Below are 22,558 nucleotides of genomic sequence, written 5' to 3'. Positions count from 1 at the left end.
AGTACGTCATCAGAGTGTGTCTCTAGGGCAAACTTCCCTTCTAGATGGTATCTTCATTTCAGTAGGTAATTCCCTCCCACCCTTTGCTGTATCTTTATGATTTAATGAGGAGCTATCCCACATCACTGAACACCCAGGCATGATGTTTTACAGTCTTGTTATGTTGTTAAATAACACATACTGATCCATGCTGGCCATACCTGCTGATACTGTCCTCCTAAACAGGATTGGGTTGACCACCAGCACTAGCAGCAGGGGGACATAGGTTGTGACATAATGTGGGATTGCATGCTCCAAGCCATTTTCACAGCTGAGAAAAAAAATCATTAACAGTTTATACGTATTTTTTTTTTTCCACATGTGATAGTTCTGGCTATTTCATATACATCATCTTTATCTTAAAAAAAAATAAATAAAGGAATTAAGCAAACAGATGCTAAACTTTTGGTTCACAGACCTTCATGACCAGATCATATGGGACACAAGGTTGATTTTTAGCATGCGCTGTCTGTGCATTTTTTTCAAATTTAATGGAACAAATACAAAGCTAAAACAAGGAGTAGGAGAACAGTGGCTCATAGCAGCAGCTATATCACAGTGCTGCAGCATGTCCAAGTACCTGTCATATTTCTTCAGACATCCCCCACAACCCAGGCAGGTATTTCTAGAATACTCACTCAATGGGATACGTTTGTCAGAGATCAAAAAAACCCAACATTTTGATTCCTGTCTCTAAAGCTGACTGAAAGTCATTCAGATGGCCAGAGACCACTATGATTTTGCAGTCTGTCCCTAGAGCCCTGGTTACCTGGAGAGAGAAGGGTAGTAGAGCAGCGCGATTCCCTCCACGCAGAGCAGCACCGCGAGGCCCCATGTCATCATGTGGTACAGCACAATTGTACTGCAGGAGCCAAACAGGACAGGCGTAATTAAAAATACCAAACTTTCTTACTTTCCACATTGCAAAACAAAAATAGGGCCCTCACTGAAACAGAGATATGAAATGGTGCAGAACACTGGCAGGACAATAAACTAAGGACAGCAGGTGGTGTGGGGGAGCCCCTTCACAAGGATGAGCCAAAGAGGCTGTTCAAGCATGCACACAGAAGTCCTGTGTCCTCCAGCCTGTACGGTGGAAAGCCTTTTTAGCAGGGCATGTTACAACAGGACAAGGGGTAATGGTTTTAAACTAGAAGAGGGGAGATTTGGGTTAGACATGAGAACGAAATTTTTTACAATGAGAGTGGTGAAACACTGGCCCAGGTTGCCCAGAGAGGTGGTAGATGCCCCATCCCTGGAGACATTCCAGGCCAGGTTGGACCGGGCTCTGAGCAACCTGATCTAGTTGAAGATGTCCCTGCTCATTGCAGGGGGTTGGACTAGATGACCTTTCAAGGTCTCTTCCAATCTAAACTATTCTATGATTATCTCCAAATGTCCAGAAGGAACCCCTGCATCCTTCATCCTGCAGAGAGCAAATTATGAGATTAAAATTTGAGAATGGAGTCGAGCAGTCAAATAAACCACACTTCTATAATTTGCAGAGACTTATGTTTAACTTTCAAAGCTGGATAATGCTCCCGTCTCAGGGAGATTCAGATCTGTGTGTGTAGGAAGTCTTTTGTTGTTTACTCTGACCTCAGAATAAAGCCCAAATACATGTGATTTTTTTTTTTCTGGTCAATAGGGATGGCGAAAGGAGGTAGGTCCCATTTGTGTCAGACTAGAAATACGGGACTTCACAAGATCAAGTTTATCCTCCACAGGCTGAAGTTAACTCAAAAATCCCCACATTGATAAATTCTGCTGAATGAACCATGTCTCCAGTACATGATTGCTCAGTATCATCTGGGAACAGAGTCACATAGTTCCATGGTTAGCAGTAGCAACTGAAGGTCATTTTGCCCTTCTAACAACCAACTTAGAAACACGTTATATTTTCTGTTCGGCATTAAAGCATGGTACTTTTTAAAGGGTTTGGCTGCTTTTGTTGCAGGCATTGCAGAAAAATGTATAGTAAGTATGTATCATTCTTAAAAACTTTACAAATGTGATCAGAAGTGTAATAGTGACAATACTGATAAGTGGATAAAACAGAAAATCTGAGGAAAAAAATGGAGAATGAGCTATATGAAATTCAGCACTTAGCCTCTCCCACTTTTTTATTTTCAGGATAACACTTCTTTATTGCCAGAAGAATCAGTTTCAGGTACAGAGTAGGCACAAAAATAGTTATCTATCTCATTGCAATAAAGTTTATAGAGCCTGATCTGCTTCCTATTTTTCCAAAGGTTAAATGAATTCATTTACATTTAAATTCCAGTTGGACATAAACGATCAATATCTGAGCATTGCACTGGCAATTTAAACACTTACCACACCACCCATCCATAGCATTACCTGGTAACCGTATCAACATCAGATGTTTGTAAGGGCTTCACTTGTACACTTATATAGTTGCAAACATGGACATACAGCGTTGGAAGGAAAAAAAACAAATTCAGAGTTTTAACTCCAGTACCTCAGTCCAGCTGATCTTCTTATCACCAAGTAAGAATCAACAGCGTAGCAAAACAACCACCAGAAGCCAGCACTGTACAACAGCTGGATCCACATCTGCAGGGGAAAAAAAAAAGCCAAATGTCACAGCTGCTTTTCAAGTACCACTGGGGACAGGGGAGAGACTCCAGCCTTTAGCCTGGTGATTTGTTCTTTAAATGTGTGCATTTTCCAGCTGAGATTATAAAGTATGAAATCTACTCAAAATCACAGGAACAGCTTTGCTGTAGCCAACGGGTCAAGCCATAGGTAAATTGAACAGCGTTTGCTTTAACAGCTTATTCTGTTGTTCAGAAAACCCGTTATTTACTTCTCCAGTCCTAACCCTCAATGTTGTGAGCAAAGCCTAAAAAAATTTATATGGTGAGGATGTTTTAATTTTAGATTAAAATTTTAGTAGTTTCTCAGTAGCTGAGGCATGAAAATATCACTGAGGTCAGTCATCATCACAAGGTGCCTGTGCATCCTGGGTTCTGCATGTGATGGGCATTTTCTCCATGCACAAGAACCCAATTCAGGGAACATTTATTGAGGAAAAAAAAAAGATCATTAACAAAAATATCACTTACCCTCTGGAAAAATTATTGATACTGAACTCCCTGACTGATTTCTTCAATAAAAATCCAAAGGAAAAAGGTTTGATTTAAATTCCATGGCGCTCATGAGCTGACCCTATGCATTTTTCTCATGAGCCTATATGAGATAAGGGAACTTTCTTTGCTGCTGTTTCTAAATTCCACATTTCTTCTCCATAGAAACTGTCTCTTTCTAATAGTCTGGAACTATTTTAATATTGAAATTACCTTCCCTCTGAGCTCTCTTTCACTTCTTATCTGAATATCCTTTATCATAGATCCATAGTAGCATCATTTTACAGCTGGAAACCAGCATAGTTGTTACTGAGCCAAACGTCAGTGAATAGAGATCTACCATTCCTTCCTCCAAAAGGCAAATCAAGCTGGGAAATATTTCCTTTCACCATGGGTGTGGACCCTGCCTCTAGTCATTTGCGGTGTGAATTATTCAGTATTTAATTCAAACACCATGACATTTTCCTAGTGCACAGGAGCCAGAAAAGAAAATTCCAGTCTTCCTTCTAAGGCACTTTATCCATAGCACTCAGAGTGTATCTTCATCTGTACTTTCACATATTTGCTGCAGTTGAAAATGCGCAATTTTCTATACACAAACACACACATACAGAAATAAACTGCAAGGTCTTTCCACCCAGAAAATTCAACATAGACAATACTATCTCCAAAAATAATATAAATTGGATGCACTTAAAACCACAATCTTCGTGTGCTACCTCACTTTTTAGCAAAATGACACATCTTGCTACAGTGCCCGAGAGGTTACTCCCCTGCAAACCAGAGGGTGTTATTCAAAGGAAATGCCTAAAGGCCGCACTGTTTGGAGTTTGTATTGGCTTGTGGTTAAGTGAAATAAAACAGCAGTATTAAAGGAAAAATAAAATAGAATCAGAAACATTTTATTAACTCACATGGGAATATGTGAGGGGAAGTGAGTTGAAGGAGGGTTATTTTTCATTCCAATATTATTAAACCTAAATTTAGCAAATGACTCAAATTACAGCACTTTGCTGGAGCACAAGAAAGACAAAATAAAAATTGTGGTAGACCACTATGCTGCTCACCATCTAACCTGAGATCCAAATGAAAAACAGTCTGAATACCGTATCTTTGTCACTGTTTAAAATATTATTTTTTGCTGAGGGTCAGAAAGTGAAATATAAAACACGGGGAAACATGTTTGGGGTTATTTTGTTTTCTTTTGTTTTCTTTTGTTTTGTGTTAATAGGATGTTCTTGCTACACGTTTTCTCTTCCTCAGAGAACGAAAATCAATATTTGCCTCTAATAAGCAAAACTTAAATATCATGACAGAACTGAGAATCAATAGATGTGTAAAAGTGGTATTTGCTTCTATAGCACAACACTATCATGTCTGAAATTGTCATTATATAGGCACATAAGGTACAGTGAGCTACATTTTGGCACATGTTGTTTTATTTTAAAACTATTGGAGCTGAGTAATTTTGTTTACATGCAGTATATCCTATTCTATATTGTAAACTTTGAATTGTGAAGCTAATACAATTATTGCTTGTGCATAAATTCACTGGGCACCCTATGTTCCTACTGAATTTGGGTAAAGTGATGATCTGTCTTATTTGTTATTCTCCATGTTTTGGTAAAAAGCATGGCCTTTTTTTCTTGTACAGTAAACTCCAATCATATTTCTCAGACAGTACTATGATTGTAATATGTCAAACTGAGTTTTAATGTGCACTTTTGCAATTCATGTACATTTGCTTATTCTTGCTTTTTAATCCAGAAGATACTTTATTAGATGTAGCCAGATGCAGTCATTGAATGCCCATACAAGCAGCAACCTGAGCTGTAATTCTACATGGCAGGGACAGACTTTCTGCCAGCACCTTTCCGTCTTTGGGAATATTTCTCCTGCAATCCCTCTGTGTGGCAAACACACACCCTCACACTGCAAAAGCTAATTTGTGCTGCCTGAGTTGCTGGTTTCGGTCAGTCCCCACTGCCACCACCACACAGACTGTGATTTCTGCCAGAGGAGGTAGGCAGATAGGAGGTAGGAGCTGCTGGGGCACTAGTGATGCTGTGCCCACTATAAACCAAACCGCTGGTTCCCCAGCTCGTTCAGAAATGTCTATACCCTTAAGCCTCCATATCCCTGACCTTGCTACAGGTGTGCCCTCCGCTATCCCAGCACTCCTGAGACGAGTGAGTACTACAAAACGCTCAGGACCAGTCTGATCCACGCTTCCCTGTGCCCTCATGTGCACCCTGCAGCATCCAGCACCCTGCAGCATCGCCCAACCTGCCCGCCCTGATCTGGGTTTTCGGAAGGAAGCATGAACGCACTTGCAGGGGTGTGGCAGAGGCTGAAACCATCATATCCAGGCTCTGACTCACAGCCCGATTTCCTCTCGGGCACCATGGTTTGCCTTTCTGACTCCCCAGGTGGAGGGATTGTTAACTGGGGCAGGAGGAAGGGGGGACGATCTTGGTACCTACCGCGCTCCCCACGCAGAAAGCAGAAGGCCACATGTCAGTCCTGTTCACCACAGAAATGTTAGCTATGAAGCTTGGGAAGCCCAGCCATATACTGGATCTGAAGATTATACCTAAAGAAAAAAAAAATCTATTAATGCTTTGAATCTGCTGACATGATTTTAGTCACATGCTTCTCCCCGGCCACATATTTTACATCGTGGCCCAGATTTTGTGCCACCACAGGAAGGTTATGGCTGCAGAGGAGTACAGCAGGAAGAACTGCGCTATTTAAACATTGGTGTAATTGCTCAGGGAAAGTGGCCCCAAGAGTCTGACACTGCTTGGACTTGAAATGTTATGTAGATTCAAGTCTCACTTACTTTCAGATACTGTCACACACATCCTTAAAATAAATCGGGTGGCATTTAACAGATTGACATAAAACAGTAACTATTGATTAACAATTTTGCCAGCATATATTAATATGTGAATGTTTATTTCTCTATAATCCCTCATTGCAGAAAAAAATGTATTTCCTACTTTTCCCTGTCTTCATTTCTGCAAGCAGCTCTTTTCCTCTCTGTCACAGGACTAAACAAAACAGGACTTTTTAAAATTAACTTAGAGTTTGTTAGTAAAATTTTCCGGTTTGCTTGAAATAGACATTAAGGCACCAACATACAGCAGAACAAAACCAGGACCTTTCCCACCAAGAAAGAATGGTTTCCCACCCACCAAGTGAGTCTAATTCAAAGACAATGATGGACAAATAGTTTGAGTTTGCCAGTGAAAGAGGAAGGGAGAAAAATAAGTTTATCAATTGCTAGCCTCATCTGACTGAAAGAACCTTTTCCAGTTGAATGCGTGTGTTTTTTCCATATGTCTCTTTCTTTATTCCCCCTTCTATTGTTTGGTTTCGTATTGGTACTTATTATGTACTCTGAGAGAACCTGGCTAGGTGTGAAAGAGGAAAAGACCTGAAATCCCAATTCCTCCTCAGGCAGTGAGAGAGCTACACACAAAACAACACGACTTCTGTTATCTAATGTGAGGGAAAGAATGCTGTTGTAGAAACAAACTCATCCTCTATTTTCACAGCATGTCTCATGGTGATTTATCACTAATTTAGCAGTAAATGCCATAAACTGACAGGACAGAATTAGACACATTAGTTTCATTTTGACTCACGAGCTTTGTTTTATTGTCTGTTGTTTTATTCCTCCAATCTATCAGGCAGGGGTTGGGCAGCAGGTTGTCCTTGATAAGGGAGCTTCGCTCACATTTCCGAAGCCTGTGTCCAGTGTGATCTGTGTACAGCTGCAATTCAAATTTGTTTGCTCTCGATGTCATGTGCCCAGAGAAGCGGCTGGCACACGAACAAGGTGGCAAGCTTTGTTTTAAAAACATATAGGAAGTATTTTTCAAATGTCGTCCAAGGATCAGCTAAGCGTTTGATGTCAGCTTTAGTTTTAAATGTGCTGCCTTGCCTCCACTTTTATGCCTTATTCTGAGAACCAGCCAAAGTTCTGGATTTTATTTGTTTTAAAACAGAGATTTTGGTGCAGATTTGCTAAAAGTTTTTATTTCTAAAACATCACTATTAAACAAGACCTTTCTCCCCTCAAAGCCTGTCATTTTCTGATCTTTCTGCAAATACATACATCATGTTTCCCTCAGTAATCTCTGTTGTCCACTCACCAGCTTCATTTGGCCATGGTACCTCAGAGCAATAAGAGCCTGCTACAGCAAGGGTGAGGGACATCACTTACCTAAGCCACCAAGGATGTCACAAATGGAGATAAGAAGAAGGATGGTGGAAGAGGAGGAGGCTTTGAGCATCTTCCGCGGGGTCTGTCCCTTCTTTGGCAGGAGCTGCAAGATGGTCAGTAGCAGACTGATGGAGGCGCTGCCAATGCAAACTCCACAGAAGACTTCAGGCTGGAAGTTCACCACCAGCTGTGTGGCTGCATCCCGGTTCGGGCAGCAGTAGGTTTCTAACCTGGGAGAAGCCATGAAGCACCCAGCTGGTTGAGGGGCCCCACGAGCAGAAGAAAACGCTGCCGCTTTCCCAAGGCAGCGTTCACTTTTTCTTCACCCTTCCCATTAGTCCGTGGTGGTGAGAATCACGCGATTGATGGATCATGTGCTCCTGCTGCTGCTGCTAGAAGTAAATCCCCTAGAGCTGCCTTTCTCAGCCTCTCCTACCAAGGAGATCAGATCCGAACAAGAAAACACAGTGTAATCTGAAACATGCCCCATGCTTGCTCAGAGCCATTGGCAACACTTCACTCACATATTTCTGCTTGCACAGTGCATGATACAGGAAGACTTAAACTCACCAGAGCAGTGAAGGTGGTTTAAAATAAATATGGATGCAGATACCAAAGGAGAAGCATTACATTTTAATTGTGTTTCCCTTTAGTCCCATCCCACACAGCACCCTTTAATTACTGCAAATGATTTTAAAAGATGAGTCCAGACACAGGTAATCCCAGCCTTTGCAGGGAGGAACAGGACTACGAAACCACACCCTAACCCAAATCTGAATTTTGGTGATCCAACCCACCCATACCTGTAATTAAAATCAGAAACACGATATCCTATCACTGTAGAAAGAGATTACATTTAGGAAGACAATATTAACTTCATCCTATTTCAACCACAAGCACAAAAATCTTCTCTTTAGTCTGTACTGTATGCATTGGATCAGCATGACATGGAAAATTCCAGGACTTTTGATTTCTTCAGAATATTTATTTAGTTATTTATTTGGTAAGGGTTTAATATGAAAACAGGAATTTGACCTGCAATATTTGTTTGTACTTCATAAGCTAGACAATATCCTTCAAGTCAGGGGTCCTATTAGGCACAGGAGCAAATCCTCACAACCATAAACACAAAAATGACCTCTCCCCTTTCAGCTGAGTTTCAAACTCCTTGCACCCGCCCTCACCTCCAGAAAACTTGTTTGTAGGAACATGCTCAGGAAATACAGAAGGGCGCACTGCCAACATACTTGAAATGAACTGGATGTTAAATAACACAGTCATGGATTTTATAATTAGTCCTTATAAGAACAAATGACCAAGCATTTTTTTTCCCCAATGGCCCAGCTTATAATATTAGCAGAAATCACAACAGCGTGATGAATGACAGTGGGACATTTTGTGTGCAGGGGTAATAAAACAGAGGCTTCAGTAAACAGCCATCAGTCCTGAGTAAAACGGTACCTGTGGAGTTCTTCATTACGCAGGACATCTCATACACTTGACCCCAGCACAAGAACAAACACTACAAAGCCCACCAGTCTGCTGACCACTGGTGGGGCAGTGCAGCCTCTCGGTGCGGGATGGCCGCAATAGGGCTTGGATGGCAGCTGGAGCCCAGGCACGTCCTGCATCATCCCAGCCTGTGCTCAGGGGACTGCCCAGTGCTGGGCTCCACCTGCTTCACCTGAGGAATCATAGAATCACATAGTAGTTTGGGTTGGAAGAGACCTTCAAAGGGCATCTAGTCCAACCCCGCTGCAATGAGCAGGGACATCTTCAACTAGATCAGGTTGCTCAGATGGATGTCAGCTTGCAGATTCAGGCTCCTACACATAAGTATCTATACATCAACAAGGTGTCTGAATTCTGTAATGGGAATTTAGGCACAAACATCAAAGACTCTGAAATCCAGGCAGCTGATTTTGAAGCTGAATGTTACCTGGACACTTTTGCTGCTTTCCAGCACACAGAGATTTTCCTGCTCCATGGATGAGGACAGGTAAGTGATCTGTACGTTGAAAACCTATATTTTGTTACTACCATGTATACAAAAAATATACTGAAGGCAGCAAGGCTGTGAACCAGATTGCTCTGCTCCAGAAATACAAACTCTTGTTGAGGTAAAGGAGGATACTTGTGCTCTGTTGTGAATACAAGGCTGGGACTCCTCAGACTTCATTCCACCTCTGCTGGAGCAGCAGTGCATGGAGTTGCCACCGCTCTGTCAAGATACTGCATTGCAGTCTACCTGGCTACTAAAGAGCAAAAATTACGCCTCCACAGAGACAGATCATTATTTAAAATAAAGCCATCATGTACCACATATACAATGCAAATACATATACATTAAAATAAATTATGTTTGCTCTCATTTGAAGGTAAATGTATATTGTCTGGCTTAGAACAGCAAAACTTTCAGATTACTAGACAGAAAGATAAATTCTTGAATAGAAGTCTTTCACTTCCACTAACAGTTTCTAAAATTGTTAGCCTCACTACTTCTGTTGCCATTTTCCTTCCTTCAAAAATCTGAAAAGCATGTCAAGTCGTTATCCTGACAGTTTTCTAGTTTGCCCACGTGGATTTACCCTTTCATTATTTTAACTTCTCCCTTGTTTTTATTCAGCTACTTTGAAAGTATTTTCATTCCTCAATTGTAGTCTTATACTCTGGAGATTATTTTTTTTATCCTTCTCTTCTTTTCTCTCCACAACTTTGCCAGTTGTGCGCTCTATTTTTATTGCTTTACTTGTCTGAGGCGAAAATTACTTTTTAACCTCTTCTGGGTCCCTTCCCTTACAGAAAGAGTAAGTGACTTTTATTAGAAGCAAAGCATATGACCCATAGCATACAAAAAGAATATAAAGTGACTCATGCGTGAATGGAAACCTGCCATGATACAAGTAAATGTGTCTTTACATGTGAACATCTGAGGCTGAACGGGAGACAGATCTGCCAAACTCACGAGTCACCCAATATCTCAGCTGGTAAGACCTAGTAGTCTCTGGCCCTTGTTGCTAGGCTCAAAATATAAAGTCAGAACAGTCAAAGAAATTCAAAGCTGGTTTGGCAGTCTTACACCAGAGATTCATTTGGCTTCTCATGATTATGAAAGTAAGAAGATAAAAGCTGGGGAAAAAGGCAAAGGAAACAGAAAAGTTATGAAATAAAGTTAGAGAAGAGTTACTTTGCCTTGTTAAGGAACACTATTTAGTATTCACTAAAACTCACATGATTCTACAGACCCTAATTCTCTTCCCACTGAAATTATTCACATAGTTCTCATTGCTGCCAGTGGTACAAAACTGACACACAAATACAGTGTGTCTCTCATTTTGTACCAAGGTAGGATCTCAATTAAGCAAATGGTGTAAGTTGGAGACAACAATTAGCACGCGTACAAGAAACATTAAAAAAACCCTGGCATTGCAAATAGCAATCAATCAAACTTACAGCATTAAGTACAACATTACACAACACTGAAAATTCCAGCCTTGGTTTAGTGCATTGGCAATGGTGTGACCAAGAATGAGAAAAACACTGTGTCCCTTGCAAGGAGAACAGGCATGTACTTCATACACACAGCTTTTAGAAATACCTACTCGTGCCCTCCTTGGACCTGGGATGTACTGTTTCTGTCCAGCCCATGTTCATCATTAAGATGAAACACTGGCTTGCCTGCTTCTAAGGGAAAGCAACAGGTTTACGAAAATATGACAGGCATGCATTTCTGCTGTTAAGGAGTGTACTATAGCTTGTGCTTGTGTGTGCACTTACAGACACTTTAATCACTCTTTTAATTAAATCTGGGACTACAGCACTGATTTACAAAGAAGAAGGAGATTTATGGAGATAGAGACAGAGGAGAATTTATTTTTGTTTGCATGTACAGTTCAATGCATCACTGCCTGAATTTACAGCGCTCAGTTAAGATCACAGAATCACAGAATCATTTTGGTTGGAAAAGACCCTCAAGATCATTGAGTCCAACCGTTAGCCCAACACCATCACTAAACCATGTCCCTAAGAACCTCATGTCTGTCTCTGTCTTAGCTACTTTACAAAAATAAAAACTATATTTTGTCAATGGTTCCTGATATCGTAATCTTTTACACATTACCTGACACAGCATTTCCCAAACTGGTGAAAGCTGGGTTTGTCTTCAAGCTAAATGGATGCACTAAAACCAATTATGACCTCCCCAGCAGACCCTGCAATATGTTCTTAAAGGCCTTGACTCACAAATCTTCTATAGTCTAAGCATTGTGCTTAATTTTATCCACACAGAGCTCCTGCAATTAGATATACTTTGGAAGAAACTATATGTCCTTCCCGTCTTTATCAGTACCAATTTTTAAAGCTAATTTTAAACTGGCTTTTCACTCAATGTACAACTGAAATAAACAGGGAAATCCACACTCCTTATTTTCAATTTTTTTTCATAAATTTAGGCAGTAATATTGGAACCATCGTGATATTCAAAGTGTAACATCTGTCATGATTATAACAGCTACAAACTACATTTAAAAAAATGGAAGAAAACCAAAGGTATTGCTTCCTTTCCCTCAGTGATTTGAATATAATTATAGAGTTGTAAATCATTAATTCACATTTAAGGATGGTGAACATTAATTTAAAATGATAAGAATGAATATATCTACTTTGCATAAAAATAATGCTTGAGCTTTTTGTTTTCTTTAAGAATAAAAATATAAAGACATGAAATGAGTGTACATTCAAACAGCTTGATAATTGTGAATGGTGTGTATTTGACTGCTGCAATCGTGTTACACATATTTTACTGACTTGTTATATACCTTCTCCTGGGAAATGTTATCCCACCTGACTGTTGTTAAGAAACGAACACAAATTATTGAAACTGTGCCTATTATGGATTTAAATTATTAAACAAGGTTTATATGGCTGAAGTACAAAGTAACTGAGTAGAAAAATGCATCTATAAGCTGCATAAAACCATTTTTGCTTAGGAATTGGAAGAATAAATTCCCTGATGCCAATGCTAAGAACGTTACAGTCTCTGAACCTGCAATAAGACAGATTTTGTGGCCACGTTTCTGGACAAATTCCACCATTAATCATTGCCATCACTATATTAGTTTCCAGAACAAAAAGATACTTCCCATTCAGCACACATGTAATACAGAGACCGTGTCCCACACCTCCACAGTCTATATGAGACACAGTTTGCGTAGGGACTGCCTAATGAAAAAAATACTGTGAAAAGAAATAATATTACCTCTCTACACACACTGATATTGAAAATTGGATCTTAATTTTTATAAATGTGTAGAGGGTACCCTGCTCTACAAAGATGTTGAATGTCTATCCTGTTCTCGGTATCTTCCAAAGGTATCCTAGGCCCCACTACTTCTGCACTTTTAGAGGTTACATTACTTGGTTCCCCACCAGAGAAATTAGGTGGGATATGCTTATATCCTTGTTATGATTGCTGGACTGTGGGATCTTGTTAGATTCTATCATCTCCCATCACCCAGAAGTTATATTTTCAAAGTCCATTAGCACTGGAAAATTATCACATAAAACCTCTATTCCCAGGCCAGTCTATGTAACCAAACCAAAATACATTATAGCACTAATTTCAAGCTCGTATAATGCAAGAAATCTCCAAGGTTCTGTTAATTAAATTGCTAAAAATGTCAGTGTACTGTGGCCAGTGAGATGGTCTTGTCGAATGCTGAAACCAAGTATTGAATGGAATTCTGACAAAGTGTGCAGTCACCACAGGGACCAGTCAATGCTCCCCTTTGAAACTCCATCAGCACCACCAGGTTTCTTCCTTCCCCAGTAGCTGCATAACCAGCAGTCAGCTCTGCAGCATCTTGGGATGGGGTGAAGGAAAGCTGCCACCTTTTGCTTCACAAATTGTTGCCCAGTAGCTTCTGAAATGAGCAGACAGCCCACAAGCATGCCTTAGCTGGCTCATGGAATCAAGAGGAAACTCAACAATAACAGCAGACACATTATAGTGCAGGAAGCACTTAAGATCCACTCTTGATTTTTCTGTTCCTCAAGACAGAAGATCATTACTTCATTGTCAGAGGTGGGCTTAGAATCATAGAATCATTTTGGTTGGAAGAGACCCTCAAGATCATTGAGTCCAACCATAACCTAATTCTAGCACTAAACCATGTCCCTAAGAACCTCCTCTATACGTCTTTTAAACATCTCCAGGAATGGCGACTCCACCACTTCCCTGGGCAGCCTGCTTCACAGTCCAGAGTGGACAGAGTAATGAGTCTAATCCCTCAGCATCTGAAGTAGTTTACTGGATACACTTTTCAGGCAGGTAACATGGCTGAACTATACATTTATATTAAAGCTTGGCTACCCCAGCTACTGCCATTGGTCAGCTTCCTGGGAGCGTGACTCCAAGAAAACAGTTGGTCCTAAAACAGCTTCAGAAAAATGCAGTGTTCTGAAAGAAATCCTCTGTGTACCTTTAATACTACATAATTCAGTCTTTCAAAAGAAATTAACCTTTGGAATTGTAACAGGATCTGTGTTATTACAGAAGATGTGCAATAAAACCACCCCCAACCCCGAAGCTGTTTCCTCAGGATGTTACTAACAATGTCCCACTGACACGAGTACACTCTGCACTGTAGACAAAATTCACACTAGCAAAGCAGTTACCTCCCACAGCAGCCTTCTCCTTTCGAAGTCTAACACAAGCCAGGAAAAGTTAATCTGAAATTTCGCTACTTTTTCTCACTTGTATGACTTGGTACGATTCCCTTAAACTTCCCATCAACTGCAAACTGTTCTGCCTTGGTCTTTTTGAGAGAGAAGACCACAACTACAATATAAGGTGGCATAGGAGCCTATGGGGAGGTGGCATGCACAGAAAGAACTTCTGCCCCTGTGGACTCCTGGGCATGCTCAGTCACCAAATTTGTGTAATATCACAGGTCTGGCATTGCTGGACCATAGTCTCTTGTGCATAGCTGATGCTTTAGGGCAAACTGCTATACTATTGCAAAAACAAACAAACAAAACCATTTACTTCATGCTGTCATGCTGCATGCATGGTTAGATGGACTCTCACAAGATGCTACATTCTATGACCTCCACCTGGACACAATTCATATTCTGTGTATCCAAGCAGAGAGTAGAAAGGTCATTTTGTAATAAAGGAATTGTGTCTATTTATAGAATGCACTGAGAGATTTATTTACACATTGCTGATAGGCAGAAAAAAGGAAGGTCTGTTTGGGGTTAGCTAGCAAATGAAGACAAAGTCCAAGTGAAAAATACCAGATACAAGGGTTTTGTCTGCTCTCATGCCTGTTCTGGCCCCTTGCTATTTATCTACCCTTTTCAAAGCCTTCATAGCATTCTCTGCAAATAGAGCATTTGAAACCCTCCTTTTGGCATTTTCCCTGATCTTCCTTGCTCCAGTGATCATCTTCATAAAGTACAGAATTTAGATATAACATGTTGTGGTATCAGAGTCTGAATGCACTAAAGACTGCTTGTTAGCCTCTGAGTATATGTGACGTTGTGAGAATATGTAAGAATTGAACGTTTGAATCAAAAACTTCATGGGTATAGAAATACCAGAGTATCCTAAGACATGCTATTCTTTCACAAATTTCAGCCTTATAAAAAGCCTTAGAGAACACAGAAGCTTTGTTATTTGGTCCCAAGGAACTGAAGAAGCCAACATATATTTGAGCGTTTATCTGAAAGGCTAAGAACTTCTAAGGGTTTCTCCAGCACTAATTATGTGCTGATGAAGCCCTCTTTGCAATACAGGAGAAACAAGACATACTTGAGAAAGGTTTGTAAAATGCCTAAATCACACAGGAAACATCCAGATGGAGTTTTTTAACAAGTTATTTTTTATTCTGGGAAAATGGATAATTTGTTGAAATCAAAGTGTTTTGAAGAAAAACAGGATTATGCCGAATCCATCAGAAGAAACATAGCAGGTTTCCAAAGCAAACCCTCCTGGTACCCAGCTATACAGGATGTCTGTCTCTTGGGCTGCTATCCAACCTGTTTCTCCAGGTTCTCAGGACTTTCAGACTCCACAATAAATTACCAGCAGTTTGCTAGCTCTTGAAGTACTTGATAAAAAAATCCATCCACCTCTGCTACAGGAACTTATCACCATTTCAGTCGTTTTGGTCTTTGTGATGGTTATTTTCAAAGACACAAGAGCTTCAAACAGGAAGGAGCTGGAAGGCACTGTGTAGCTAGAAAGCTACGATGTGATCGCTGTTGCTGAAACATGGTGGGACAAATTGCACAACTGGAACACTGCACTCGTTGGCTATAAACTGTTCAGAAGGGAACAGCAATGAAGGAAGACTATGTGTAGTGTAAAAAAAAACAGAGCTGAAAAACAGTGATGAATGGGCTGAGAGCTTAGGGGCCAAGACAACAAAGGAGATCTCATAGCTGGGGTTTACAACAGGCTGCCTGACCAAAGGGAGGATGTCAATGGAGCGTTCTTACTTCAGCTGTGGTAAGCATCATGCTCCCAGGCTCTGATCCTGCTGGGGAGCTTCAGTCACCATGACATCTGCTGGGAGAGCAGCACAGCAAGCTGTAAGCAGGCCAGGAGTCTTGCGGGGTGCATGGAGGATAATTTCTTAATCTGGGTGATAGACAGCCCAACCAGAGGAGAAGTATCACTGAACATGTTGCTCACCAACACAGATGAAGTAACCAGAGATGCAGAAATTGGTGGCAGCCTGGCCTGCAGTGATCATACCCTGGTGGAATTCACAGTCTTGAGGGATATGGGCCAGGTGAAGAGTAGAGTCAGGATCTTGAATTTTAGGAGCACAAGTTTTCAATTGTTTAAGGAATTAGTGGATGGCATCCCCTGGGAAACTGTCCTCAAGGAAAAGAGGAGCTGAACAGACCTGGTAGCTCTTGAAGGACATTTTTCTTAGGGAGCAAGAGCTCTTCATTCCCATGTCTAAGAAATCAGGCAAAGGTGGCAGAAGACTGGCGTGGTTCACTAAGGACCTTCTGGTCAAACTGAAGTGCAAGAAGAAAATGCACCAAGGACATGTATCCTCGGAAGGATATAGGGACACTGCCCAGATGTGTATGGATGGGATGACAAAAGCTGATGTGCAGGTGAAGCTGAATTTGGCAAGGGATGCAAAGAACAAGAAGGGCTTCTACAGGCACATTGGCCAGAAAAGGAAAATTAAAAAAAAACGTACCTCCCTGATAAATGAGACAGGAAAACTGGTGACAACTGACATGGAGAAGGCTGAGGTACTCAACAAGCTTTTTTGCCTCAGTTTTCAATGGTAATCTCTCTTTCCACATCTCTCAAGACCCTGAATCTCAAAGCAGGGAGTGAGGGAATGAAGTCCCTCACATCAGAGGAGAAGATCAGGTTCAAGGCCACCTGAGGAACCTGAACACATACAAGTTCATGGGACCTAACCAGATGCATCCCACATCCTGAGGGACTGGCTGATGTAGTTGCCAAGCCAATCTCAATCATACCTGAAGAGTCATGGCAGTCAGGCAAAGTCCCCAGTGACTGCAAAAATGAATCATTTCATCCATTTTTAAAGGGAGTGAGAAGGAAGACCCTAGGGACTACTGACCAATCAGTCTCACCTCCATGTCCAGTAAGATCATGGAACAGATCCTCATGGAAGACATGTCAAAACACATAGAATACAGTGATTAGGGACAGCCTACATGGCTTCACTAAGGGCAAATCATGCCTGACTAACCAAGTAGCCTTCAACAATGGAGTGGCTGCAGCAGTTAACAAGGGAAGAACTACAGATGTCATCTATCTGGACTTCTGTAAGGCCTTTGTTATGGTGCCTCACAACATTCTTACCTCTAATTGGAGAGGTATGGGTTTGATGGATGGACTGTTAGATGGATAAGGAATCGGCTGTATAGCCACACCTGAAGAGTTATAGTTAATGGCTCAATGTCCAAGTGGAAATGAGTAACAAGTGGTGCCCCTCAAGGTTCCATACTGGGACCAATGCTATTTAGTATCTTCACTAGTGACATGAACAGTGGAATCGAGTGCACCCTCACCAAGTTTGCAGATGACACCAATCTAAGTGGTGTAGCTGATAATGTTTGAGGGAAGGGATGACATCCAGAGAGACCTTGACAGACTTGAGGAGTGGGCCCATGTAAACCTTGTGAAGTTCAACAAGGCCAAATTGAACATCCTGCACCTCGGTTGGGGCCATGCCCAATTATCAATACAGACTGGTGAATGAAGGCATTGAGAGCAGTCCTGCAAAGAAAGACTTGGGGGTACTGTTGGATGAAAAATTGGACATGACCTGGCAGTGTGCTCCTGCAGCCCAGAAGGCAAATCATTTCTTGGGCTGTGTCGAAAGGAGCATGGCCAGCAGGTCAAGGGAGGTGATTCTCCTCTGCTCTGGTGAGACCCCCGCCCTGGATTCCTCTGTTCAGCTCTGGAGCCCTCAGCACAGGAAAGACATGGACCTGTTGGAGAGGGCCCAGAGGAGGCCACAAAAATTATCAGAGGGCTGAACACCTCTGCAGTGAGGACAGGCTGAGAGAGCTGGGGTTGTTCATCCTGGAGAAGGCTTCAGGGAGACCTTATTGTGGTTTCAATATGGAAAGGGGGCTTACAAGGATGGAAAGAAACTTTTTACCAAGGCCTGCAGTGACAGGACATAGGGCAACAGTTTTAAACTGAGAAAGGGTAGATATAGGTTAAATGTAAGGAGTAAATTATTCACAATAATAGTGGTGAGACACTGGAATACGTTGTCAAGAGAAGTTGTGGATGCTCCCGCACTGGAAGTGTTCAAGGTCAGGTTGGATGGGGTTTGTAGCAGCCTGGTCTAGTGAAAGATGTCTCTGTCCATGTCAGGGGATTGAATTAAATGATCTTTGAAGTTCCCTTCCAACCTAAACAATTCTGTGATTATGTGATTCACTTGTTTTGCTAAACGTCCTATAAATACTATGTAGGATTAACTTTTGCTCCACATACAACACATGCAGGCACACCCTGTAGTTTTTCAACAGATTGCTGTGCCAGTGGCACTGGAGTCTATAGAGAGCAATCTGGGAATAAGATATGCATGTCCATAACTCTTATCTTGTAATTAATTTTCACCCTGAATTCTGGAAATATTATCACCAGATTCACAGTATTCTCACACAACTCCAGTCTTCAGAAAGTTTTTTTTAAGCCATTTATCTTGACTGTAGAGATCACACTACACATACATTTATATCTAGCAACATGATTTCTACTGCTGGTGACTAAAATGTTCTTTCTTCAGCAACTGTGGCAGCTGATTACATAGAATAAGCTGCGTTGGTACAATTATCAGGTAGCTAGGTCATTTTAGCAAATACCTCTGAGGATGTGCATGAGTCTGCTCTGCCTTTTTGCCGGAGGTTGCAACTGCTCTAACTGAGCTGCCAGAGCAGAACATGTGCCGTGGATCAGCAGCTCCATTTCATAGCACAGCATCTTAAATTGTCAATGTAACTACACACGCCCCTGGGCATCTATTTCCTATTTCAAATGGCTAAGGCAGAGGCACTTTGCCTCTTCACCGAACTGTGATGTTTCGTGGTTACCTCCAGGAAAGGAGTGGTGACAAACAGTGGGAAGTTGTAGAGGTTTAAGTCACCTCAGTTCTTTACTCTGTGATTATGAGTCAGAAGCCTCTACTTCTTTCAAATTTCTCCACTATTGGGGAAAAAAACAAAGCCCAGCTGGAATTGTGAGGTCCAGCACAATGAATGCCCTTAAGACTGAGTGTTAAACACCCAAATCTAGGGTCAACCTGCAGGTATCCTGCACAATTCAGTGCAGGGTGTCTTCAGGAGAAGATATGAGGTGTGCAGCCACAGAGGTGAACCAGGGTGTGCCTTCACAGCATACCTGATACTGTTTAGATGAAATCCTGCCATATATGGATTTATTCCCAGTTTTGTTAAGTCTCAATGGCTGACAAACAGGTATGCAATTTGTGCAACAGAAAGAATGAAGGCCAAGTAAATTCTGTAGAGTAAAATTTCACTTGAAATCACTAATTAAGCTTCAAGTACCAATGTAGGAAGACAGAAGTACTGTGGAAGGAATGCAGTTTACTGTAGAAAGCTTTTTTGCTACAGGGCACAGACATGCAAACTGAATTTGTGGGAAAAATCCCTTAAGAAAGTTTGATAGCTCCTTTTGCCTGGAAGGAGGAGACATTTGGGTAACTTTTCTGTATCACTGTGAATTATCTTTGGTGATACTAACAGCACATCAGTCATAGCTGCATCATTCTCTCTCCCTTGTTTGAAAAAGTCTGTTATTTCCTTCGGTACATTTATGGCACTCTGATGTATCTTATTGTGCATTTCCACCTTGTATTGCTAACTTTTGTATACTCAGACAACATTTGACAAGTGAGATGATGTATGGTAGAAAACAGACGGTTTTGTCACTGAGGGTTTTGTTACAAATACAGTTATCGTTGGTTATCTTACCACCCAAAAGAAAAGCAATACATTTGCTAAATCCTTTGTTCTTTATGACCATCCAAAACCTTATGGAGGCTGGCAAAGGCTGCAAAAATTCAAGTAATAAAATTATCACAATATTTTAAAAGAGTATGAGTACAAGTCTCCAGCTGGGTTTTGAACAAGCTTCAGATCCCACAGAGAGTGGGATATATACAAAAGTGGATATATATAAAAGTGGGATATATATAAAAGATGTGAAGAGAAATTTTTCTGATATGACAAAAGAGAATTCCTGTTTTTCTTTTGGTCTGGCAAAACCTACATATGTGAGGGACTTTATATGTAAGTGTCTTAGTTTTCCATTGGTAGCATTACAGGAGAAAAGGCAAAAAAAGTGTCATTCAAAATAAAGAAGTCTGATTTCTGATCTGTCAGCTACAGGTTGAAGATCTGCTTGGCAACCGTATCAGGCCATCAGGCTCTAAGCATTAGGTAGAAAACTGTTCTTTACTGAGGTCTCTTTTAATTGGGAGTGTGAAAGCTTTCAGATATTATTTCTTAAGGCAATTGCTTTCCCAATGGCTACATGTCCACATCTTCCACTGATGTAAATGACAGTAGCAGAGTTGGACAGTTTTGACTTGGCTTCCTTAATGTAGAGACTGAATCCTGGCTTTAGATGTTCCAATTTTAAAATCCATGCTCAGTTTTCTGCATCATTCTTCAGCACTGATTTATAAGACCAAATCAAAAAGCCAAAACAGTAATGTAAATCATAAATTTCTTAGAGACAACGAAAAAATTCAAGATGTAGAAGAATGAACATATTTGGCAGTTGAAAAAAAAGTGGATACAAACAGAGAAGATATTTTTGGAAGCACGATTTGCTCTTCTCATTTATTATATAAGCTATTTTATTTCCATTTTTATTTCAATATGTATACTTGGTAACACACTGAAGTTTGAATTGTGTTTCTGGATCTTTTTTTCATCATCAGGCTCACGAACAACAAAATTGAGTACTACAGTATTATCAAGTAGACATTGCTGAGCAGACAACGTGGTATGTGTTATATAAACACAACTGAAGACTTTCTCAGATTCCAAGGAGGACTGGAGACAGAACTTGGAGAAAACTATTTGTATTTCCCTTTACTAGTTTCTTTGTTTATTTGTTTTTTAATTATTTGTCTTATAAACAGCACTTGTCTATATGGTAGAAAAGAATCATAGAAGGAATCTGTCTGAGGATCTGCAAGTCATCTGAGGCTTTACGTATCTTAACAGGTATAAGGTTTGGACTTAGCATGATACTCACAGAAGTATGTGTAAGTTAGTGTCATGTGGGTCCCCATGCTGTGGCTCGATCTGTCCTTTAATCAGGAGGGAACAACACTTGTCCTCATCAAATACTTTTCTTCTGTATGTCCTTCTAGGATTTATGATCTCAGACACTCTCAATCCTGGAACCAAAGTTTTCTTCAGGTATTAGAAAAACATACTGTAGATAATGTTGAAAATACTATAGAAACAGACTACTGACTTCAGAGCAAGGCAGGAGAACCTTCTGAGGAATAAATCAGCTGAAACAGGAGTTAGAGGGTCAGACTACATAAGCAGAATGGTTTCTTTCAGAAGCAAAATATGCAATCTGTCACATATATACAAAAACTTGAAATCCCACTGCATATTCCAGGCAACTCCCTGAAACTATCACATGGGGAAGCGTCTTGAGCTTCACTAGTCTTTTAGAAACTGAAAGACAGATTTTCCCATTTCTTAGATCAAGCAGTACTTCACCTGCTTGACAGTGAAAAGCAAAGGAGGATTGTCTGCTGGTACTTAGGTACTCTAGGCCAAGCCTGGTCCTGATTTAAGCCACTGAAACTTCCCATAAAGCAATGCAATTAAGCTGAAGTCCATCAAGAAATAAACATTTCACTCCCAGCCCCACCACCAACTCAGTGAAAATATCAGGCAACCCCAAACCCTGCGTTTATTTCCCACCCATAACATACGATTTGCCTTAAGCTCAGCACTTCTAGTCCTCCTCCGTCAAACTTTTTTTGTCGATCTTTTTGCAGCCGAACCTACGCCTGGGACTGTCTGTGCCGTCAAATCGTTTTTGAGTTTCTTTTTTTTTTTTTTCCTCCTGTGAGGTTCACCTGCCTTTACCACCGCCCCGTCCCACTGCCAAGCCCGGCGTGGCGGCGTTTCTGACCCGAGGCCTCTGGCCCATTGACCCTCCGGCGTCCGGCACCAGCGCTCCCGGGACTGCGGCCTCGCCTCGCGTCACCTCACCTCACCTCACCTCACCTCAGCCCGGCCCCGTCTCGCCTCGCCCCCAGCTGCCGCTAGAGGGTCTCGGAGGCAGCGAAGCGGGCGGTCCGAGCGGTGCCGGGCACTGCACACGCTGGGGCCCCTCCCGCCCCGCGGCCCCTCCCGCCCCACAGGTGGTGGAGACAGCACGGGGCGGGGGCAGCGGCCGGAGGGAAGCACCTCCCCCGGGTGCGCCCGCTCCCCCTCCGGTGGCTCCCGCCGCGGCTGCCCCTTGACCTGCCCTCCATGTTGCCCGGCTTCCCCCCGCCCCGTCGCCCCCACCGCTTAACCCTCCCCATCCCGGCCTCGGTCCGCAACAACGTAGCGAGGCTGGAGGAGCTCCTCCGCCTCTCCTCCCTTCCCCGGCCGG

At 41.7% G+C, this 22,558-nt stretch overlaps 1 protein-coding gene across 3 annotated transcripts in view; it reads right to left on the bottom strand.

Moving 5' to 3' along the window:
• The window catches only part of GPR143 (G protein-coupled receptor 143), a 42,610-nt gene extending 20,282 nt beyond the window's left edge, over positions 1-22,328 (bottom strand). The window contains exons 1-7 of one of the 3 annotated variants that reach the window (XM_065857713.2): positions 21,888-22,328; positions 21,188-21,332; positions 7,381-7,610; positions 5,633-5,742; positions 2,522-2,616; positions 809-901; positions 201-310 (exon numbers count right to left, since the gene is read on the bottom strand). In XM_065857713.2, the coding sequence (XP_065713785.1) occupies positions 201-310; positions 809-901; positions 2,522-2,616; positions 5,633-5,742; positions 7,381-7,450 (478 nt within the window). In that variant the 5' untranslated portion in view covers positions 7,451-7,610; positions 21,188-21,332; positions 21,888-22,328. Of the gene's footprint in view, positions 1-200; positions 311-808; positions 902-2,521; positions 2,617-5,632; positions 5,743-7,380; positions 8,039-21,187; positions 21,333-21,887 lie in introns of those variants that run through there. The other 2 variants (XM_071813005.1, XM_065857704.2) reach the window with 2 other exon arrangements.
• Positions 22,329-22,558: the final 230 nt, after the last annotated feature.

This window comes from Patagioenas fasciata, chromosome 1, assembly GCF_037038585.1.
Source record: "Patagioenas fasciata isolate bPatFas1 chromosome 1, bPatFas1.hap1, whole genome shotgun sequence".
Taxonomy (NCBI): domain Eukaryota; kingdom Metazoa; phylum Chordata; class Aves; order Columbiformes; family Columbidae; genus Patagioenas; species Patagioenas fasciata.
This window is presented reverse-complemented; position numbering and strand designations above follow the sequence as displayed.